Source organism: Cydia splendana, chromosome 19 (assembly GCF_910591565.1).
Source record: "Cydia splendana chromosome 19, ilCydSple1.2, whole genome shotgun sequence".
Taxonomy (NCBI): domain Eukaryota; kingdom Metazoa; phylum Arthropoda; class Insecta; order Lepidoptera; family Tortricidae; genus Cydia; species Cydia splendana.
In genome coordinates, this window is record NC_085978.1 from 9,929,064 (window position 1) to 9,936,978 (window position 7,915).

General features: G+C 38.2%; 2 protein-coding genes across 3 annotated transcripts in view; one reads left to right on the plus strand and one right to left on the minus strand.

Moving 5' to 3' along the window:
• LOC134800209 (flotillin-2) overlaps positions 1-7,915 on the plus strand; it is a 395,117-nt gene that overhangs the window by 299,697 nt on the left and 87,505 nt on the right. The gene's annotated exons all lie outside the window — the stretch shown is intronic.
• Positions 4,390-7,582, minus strand: LOC134799992 (glucose dehydrogenase [FAD, quinone]-like). Its single transcript, XM_063772427.1, has 4 exons — positions 7,466-7,582; positions 6,862-7,015; positions 6,329-6,499; positions 4,390-5,901 (listed from the first exon to the last, which is right to left on the minus strand). The coding sequence occupies exons 1-4, from the start codon at positions 7,526-7,528 to the stop codon at positions 4,391-4,393; spliced, it is 1,899 nt and encodes a 632-aa protein (XP_063628497.1). The 5' UTR covers positions 7,529-7,582; the 3' UTR covers position 4,390.

Sequence of the window (7,915 nt, forward strand, 5' to 3'; positions counted from 1 at the left end):
GTTGCCAAGCCGAGACCATTATGGCTCGCACTGCCAAAAAGTTATCAGATCTCTTGTAGAGCCAAGCTTCTTAGTCTTCGAACTCTACACGCCTTAACAAACTATTCGTCTTAGTCAAAATATGTGGCTTGGCTTGGCATAATAAAATTTTCAACATTTCATGGTGTTGAGCAAGCTAAAAGTGACATCTCATCTCGGATAGATATTTTTGAGAGAGAGAGAGAGAGAGAGAGGTATTAGGTAGGTTACTTGAAATTTCAATATTCGAAGAAAATGATACATACCATACTTCGTAAGTTCTTTCTAATGCTAAAAAACGAAGTACTTCTAATAAATAAGCAACATATTATTTTTCGTGTCAATCGCCTATTCATTTAAAATATGGAGATTGTTTTTTTTTAATTGGTTTTGCGGCGTTCATCCTATACTTATACTATACTATACCAAATTCCCTTGTATACATATTAGAGAACACACAGTATTACAGTACCTACGATATGTAGGTATTGATTTTATGAGGGGTTTGTTTTAGGGGTAGATAAAAGAAACTGAATACTTTTATATTTATTTATTTATCGTATGGCATTACAGTTACTGGATTCAATTTAATTATTAAAAATATATATAATTGTATTAAAGAAATATCATATTTGAAGCTAGCATGGTTATTTCCACTATAAAGAATTTTAAGAACGGAGTGTAGATATATTTGTTTTTGCGAGAAACCGAAATTTCTGCTCAATTCCACATGCCATCTTCGCAGAGATTGGAGTTATCCGTTTTAATAGTACCTATTTGTAATTATACTAATTATAATATTATTGATAGTTATATGTAGCAATAATGCAAGGTTATTGTGTCCGAAATAAATACACTTTACATTACATAGGTAGGTAGCCTTAAAAATAAGTTTTGAATTTATAGCTGATCGTGATCAGCGACTTTAACGTACCTACATATACAAACCAGTTATCCTTTAATAGTTTAATACAATTCTGTAACAAAATTACCTAACAAGAACAACAATATGAAAAGAAATTGAAAATCAACTCATAAAACTGGTGAATCCTTAAAGCTAGTTAATATAATATTATGAGAGCAAATCTCTCTCAGAAATATTTGTATTTTTTGACTTTCTAGGGTTCCGTAGTTGTAGTTGACTACAGTTGCCTCCAGAATCTCGCGAACTAAATTGACAGGTCAATGTGCACAAATGATACCACAGTTTGGCCAGTGCTGTTCATATCGATATTTTCAAAAAAGTTTGAATTAGAGAATATCGCGAGAATTCACCGCTAGGGGCGCTACTGTTGCGCAGTCAGTTAAAATGTATCCTTAAGTTATTTTACAAATGTTACTTGGTATTTGGAAAAATGTGCAGTTTTATAGTAATAGAGACAAGGATATTGGATAAACATATTGTAATTAAATAAATACATATTTTATTTTGTTTTATTTGTTAGGAAAACTTACAGCTAGAGTAACAAGTTGTGGGTTATAACATAGAAACAGTGATTTTGGCTCAAAATACAAAAAAGGCCGGCCCAGACGGGGAAATATTTCGTACAATGAGATTAATTTCTCATTTAATTTGTGTCATCTACCGGCCACATGTATAAAATGAAATCACCAATTTTAGATTTATGGCGACAACCGAGCTCTTGAAATAAACAACTTGCCCCTAAACCTGCATACTAACATTAAAATGTGTCAGTTTCGCATCCGCACCTCCTGATTTGATGGGTAAATCGTCACAACACAATACAATCGAAACAACCACTTTTCTCGTCACATTCATATAAATCGAAATCGTTTGTGACCCCTTTATAATTATGACATGGGTAGTAAGTGCAATAACTTACCTACTTATCGATATCATTTTATCGACATATACCCGTGACTATTTTTTCTTTGCTATTCCTGCGGGCTCAGCACGGTTCCATTTTTATCGACTATCACTATGCACGTCCCTTTCGCATTTACATACTTGTTAGAACGTGACAGGCATGGTGACAAGGGATAAAAACGCGACCGTGCTAAGCCGCCTGGTATCATTTTATTTGTCAAACTCATGTCAATTTAGTTCGCGAGTTTCTGGAGGCGACCTTAGGAACCCTTGTAGTTTCGCCATGTCCGTCTGTCCGAGGCTTTGCTCCGAGATCGTTAGTGCTAGAAAGCTGCAATTTGGCATGGATATATAAATAAATACCCACCCAAATACTTTACCACTTTACTTTGGGTAGGGACTTTGGGTAGGGACTCAAAGTAAAGTTTTTTTTACTACAACCCTACCGTGTGGGGTATCGTTGGATAGGTATTTCAAAACGTATCAACGTCTTCAACAAACATTTTTTGACAAAGTACCTACATATTTTCGGAGATAATCGCTCCGAAAGAAAAAAAATGTGTCCCCCCCCCCTCTAACTTTTTAACCATGGGTCTAAAAAATATGAAATAAATCGTAGATATAGTTTAAGAAAGACATTAAATGAAACTACCTCGACAGAAATGGGTGCCTTTCAACCCTTGGTTAACAATCTACTAAATAAACAATCTGTTTACTTTGTTGTTTTTCTCTCCTTATTTAGTACCACACCAAGATGGCAATTAAAGTAAACTATTGAACAACACACTTACGTATGTACTACAACTAAACTATGTATGTACAATAATAAGTATAATGCTAGTGAAAAACGATAAATAGTTAATTTTTGCCGAAAATGACGGCGCGCCGCCGCCGGCAAATTTTAGGTCGGCGCGCACGTCTAGTGCACAGCAGGTAGCATAGAACTATATTTATTATATCAGCGTAATTTATAAAAGACAAAACCTATCATATATATAAAATTGAAAAACCAGCGGGCTCAGCACGGTTCCATTTTTATCGACTATCACTATGCGCGTCCCTTTCGCACTTACATACGTGTTAGAACGTGACAGGCATGGTGACAAGGGATAAAAACGCGACCGTGCTAAGCCGCCTGAACGGGATAAAAAACGAGGGAAGAAGCGAGATGGCGCCTTACAAATTTCTAAAAAAGTTTTTGACACGTATCTCGAATACGACGCACGTATGATAAGAAAAAACTGTTTAAATCTATTATCTAAATATGAGAATAGAACTAGAGCATAAAAACTATCGCTTTCGATGCGTATTTAATGTACAATAAGCAAAATAAATTTTCATAACAATCTTAATTTTACGATGATCGGCCATTTTCGGCAACTCTCGGTTAGTTTCGTTTAGGTGGTGCTACGGACAAAATTATTAGATGTGGTGCTACAGACATACCAAATGTTTATATTTGTCATGTTGGTATACAGTTATTGCGGTGTTTTATTACACGAAGTAAAATAAAAAGTGCTGTCAACCTCAACCTTAGTCTATGCCCATACGAGTGACTTATGCCATATATGACTAAGCTTATCAATCAAATTAGTATTATCGTATGATTATCGTGTTAATAATTTGTATTTTATTGTTTTAAATTTCTTTTTGATTTATATTATTCAGATTGACTTTCACGGCTTCGGCAAACATTGCCATTCGTCCGGGGAACGGGCTGCCGAGATGGGCCACAAATACAAAGTTGATAGCAAGTTAATATGAAGCCCATCAGTTCAATGGAGGATGGTGCCCGTAATAATGTGTATGTGATAATTATACTTTAATGACTTTACAGATATAACCAATTCGTGAACTGTTTTCTCGCGTAATACGATACGACTCGACCGGGTAGGATTTTTTCTTCTTGCTGAACAGTCACCATCAGATATATCGGAACGGCCGAGGTATTCACAAATATCTGAACAATGTAAATTATAATGTAGTTAAAGTGCATGCTCAGATATTTTGGAGCTCAAGATCTGCTCAACCTCGGCCGTGGCGACTGGCGAGAGCTATCGCAAGACCGGGAAACATGGCGTGATCTAGTGTCGGAGGCCAGGACTCATTTTGGGTCGTTGCGTTACCTTAGCCGTCGTAAGTAATGTCAATATCCAGACAGGGAAATGGGGACTATTTACGTTTGTATGAAAATGCGATTTATGGGCGGTGGTCGTACATATTCGTCTTAAGGCGGAAATTAATCTAATGAACGTTTTTGCAATTGGGCTTATAAAAATAAATGATAATTTTATGTTGAAACAAGTTTTAAATAAATACCTACGTAGATGAAAAAATACAATCTTGCCTTTTATCAAATCACGTAATTTTTTGAGCAATTTGCGAATTAAGTTATCCAAATATCGGTTACAAATAAGAAGTCCCTATCACAGTTATAAACCCTGTCAGGGTTCAATACATAATAATATCGGTATTTAACTAAACATAAGACAAACTCTTTATTTCATTTACGCGAGCGGAGCTGCGGGCCCGTCTAGTGTTACTCTAATTTCGATACTTTTCTTCCTTTAACCAAAATTCGTTGATCATATCACTGCCCTTCTCGCCTATCATGATGATGGGAGCATTGGTGTTCCCGCTCACAATGAGCGGCATGATGCTCCCGTCGATAACGCGCAGCCCCTCCACCCCGTACACCCGGAGCTCGGCGTCCACCACCGCGTCGGGGTCCCAGTACGGGCCCATCTTGGCGGTCCCCACCGGGTGATACACAGTCGCCGTAAACTGCCGAATCATACACTCCCAGAATGCATCACTGAAACGTGGTACATTTTTGCAAGCAGGAAAAATATTCGGATTTAATCTTGTTTCGAAATACTGCATAGCCTTCGTTTTCGACAGAGCATACACGATCTTCACTCCTTCGACCATAGTTTTTATATCCATATCGTTTTCATCTGTGAAGTAATAGGGGTATATAAGAGGAGGGTCATAGGGGTCGGCACTTCTTAGCTGTATGCGACCTGTGCTGTATGGTCTCAACAACATCGGCAGGATGCACCACGTCGGCTTGGTGACCGGTGCATATACTGCATTAAAAAAATCTTCAGGAATTCCTTGAATCGATCTAAACACTCTTCCTTTATCAGAACTTGTAGTTCTAGTTGCAAAGTGAAACTCGATATCGGGAAAATCATCACTTGCGTTTGCATATTTGGTGTTAACAAACGCTAAACCTTCAACTCCTCCCGGGATAGTCAAAGGTCCTGTCCCATTAATGGCATAATTCATTAAAGTGCTTAACGATGTACAGTCAACGTTAACTGCTTCCTGTACATTTTTCTGTAGTATGAAGTCGATCCCTCCTGCAGCTACGTGGTCTTGCAAGTTATAGCCAACTTTTAAATTTTGAATTACCGGTATTCGGTATTTGGTTAATTCTTCAGTTGGCCCTATGCCAGATAACATTAATAGCTGAGCCGAATTAATTGATCCAGCTGATAATATCACTTCTTTCCGGGCTCTGACGCGATAGATCTTGTCGTTCTTAACAAACTCGACACCAAATGCGGTTTTTGTTTTGGGATCTATTTGCACTTTAGTTACAAATGAGTTTAATGATATGTGGAGATTCGGGCGCTTTTTAACTGGCCTTAGAAATGCTTTGGCAGTAGAGCACCGACTGCCGTTTCGAAGTGTGCCCTGAGCAATCATAAACCCAGCTTGTTTTTCACCATTGATATCCCTATTCTCGTATCCTAATTCTTTTCCAGCTTCGAGAAAATATTCAACCAGAGGTGTGTGATAAGGAGCCTCAGATACGGTTAAATATCCTCCTGTACCATGATAAGGAGTGTCTGCCAAGGAAGGGTTTTGGTTATCTTCAGATTTTTTAAAATAGTATAGTACATTGTCGTATCCCCATCCAGGGTTGCCCAAGGATTCCCACGTGTCGTAGTCTCTTCTGTTGCCCCTCAAGTAGAGCATGTAGTTCAGAACGGAGCTGCCACCAAGAACTTTTCCACGCGGCCAGCAGCATCTACCGCCTTCCAATGCTGTAAACAAAATAAATAATAGATTTAATAGACAAACATTTGTTTCCATTTCTACATATCTACCTAGTCACGAAAAAATACCTATATATTTGTGCTTGTATTTTGTAAGTATTTAGTGGCAGTAGGTACGTGAAAATTAAGCGTTAAATAAACCACGGTTAATAACAGGCAGTGTCTTTGTTAATATTATTTATTAATTTTTATTCTGGTAACAACTTAACAACCATGCACATATTGCGAATTCCATACATTATACAGTCGACAGAACGGCGTTAATGTTCAGTCTCTAGATAAACAAAATAAGAAGAAAGTAATTGGATTGTTTATTAAATGTTAAATAAAGCACTTCCTACGAAAACATTTATAATAAGGGAATTCTCAACTTGTCAGTTTTGTTTTATAATTCAGACATCCAACAGTAACTTACCCAAACAGTAGTTTTTATTGGGCTCAGTAGAATATTGCCAGTCTAATTCACTCTTTTGCAAGTATCCGGCTAACAGAGGGATATCAGATATTTCAGTCTCATCACCACCAGCTTCTAGTAGAAGAATTTTCCAGTTTCTATTTTCGGATAATCTGTTTGCCACCACGGAACCTGAAACATTAGGACAGAGTCGTGATCGCCTTACGGTTGGGTATCGATTTTAAGGTTTGAATAAATTACATGACGAGTAAACGTCTGAACGTTAGTATTTGGGCCTACATAAAAAGCTTTATCTAAGAAATTGCTCAGAACTGCGATTTCAGATTTCAGAGCGGGATGTCGCAAATGTACCATAACGCTCCGCGATTGTTGCGTCATTTAGGGTCCTAGCTAAATTGGTTGTTTAATACTTACGCTATAGAATTTCCAATTTAGCAAGAACCCTAAATGGCATAAAAATCCCGTGGGGTGACTGTACGTGTAATAGGTATGTGATCTCTATGGTAACAAAAGTAATAAGAGGTATTTCATACCTGCAGAACCCGCGCCCACTATGATGAAGTCGTATTCGGATAGAAGTTTAGACTCTTCGATGTCGGGAATGCCACCTTCTGGGTCTTTTACATCGTACTTCTGGAAATTGAAGTAGGCTATGGCCGCCAGCAACAATGGAACATAGCATGGCGTCTGGAATCATATTACATTTTTACAGGTTAGAAAAATCATTTCTCAAATTTAAGAATAAGAATCGCCTGATGGTAGTGATGGAGAACAGAACGGTCACAAACTGTAGACGATTACTACTGCAATGGCGGCAGGTGAGTACCATCGCCCACACTGTTAACTGTACACATCGCTAGACCTTATGCCTTTTGTAATAAGGTGCACCGATGTACAGTTAGGAGTGTTGCTGTTTGTACTGCGATCGCTTTAAAATTTTATATGGATTAGGCCAAAGCGATAACATACTGCATGCATTCTGCGAATCTATGGCGATGTCTTTTAGCCAAGGACGCACGCTAGACACCGGTCGCCATACATTGGTTAAAACGAATGTCTAGGGCGTCTCGGGTTAATGACAGCAATAGGATGGAAAGTAAATTTCTAAAACTAAAATTGAACGGGACAATTACCAACCTTCATGGCAGTGTCAATGCCCATGCAGGCCAGGTAGTCGGGCCTGCCGAGTATGGCGCTCATGGTGTCTCCTGTTATTCAGACCTGTACACAATATCATCCTAGTTTTATATTTAAAAGACAGAAGACGTTAATTTATTGACGCATTGTTGGTAAAGCTGTGCTATTCGTGGGCACTATTTCGAGGAGTATATGTAAAGGAGCCCACAGATTACCAGTTTGCCGGACGATATCAGCCTGTCAGCTAATCGTAAACGGTGACAGTGGCGAACAACTGCTGATATCGTCCGGCGAACTGGTAATCTGTGGGCCCCTTAAGACCACGGGTCACCGGTCAAAACTTATGCATCACTCATGTAACTAATGTTAGGCATAAGAGCACACGACGATGACCCTAAAGTCTTTTATTACATGAAAATATTAATATTATTACATGTACACAGCACTAAA

Bases quoted from the DNA above. Each gene is read 5' to 3' on its own strand.
- LOC134799992 (XM_063772427.1), bottom strand. From the start codon at position 7,528: ATGAGCGCCATACTCGGCAGGCCCGACTACCTGGCCTGCATGGGCATT. The intron at 7,016-7,465 runs GTTGGTAATTGT...ATATGATTCCAG, and splicing joins GCATTGACACTGCCATGAAG to ACGCCATGCTATGTTCCATT. The intron at 6,500-6,861 runs GTATGAAATACC...CTAATGTTTCAG, and splicing joins AGTGGGCGCGGGTTCTGCAG to GTTCCGTGGTGGCAAACAGA.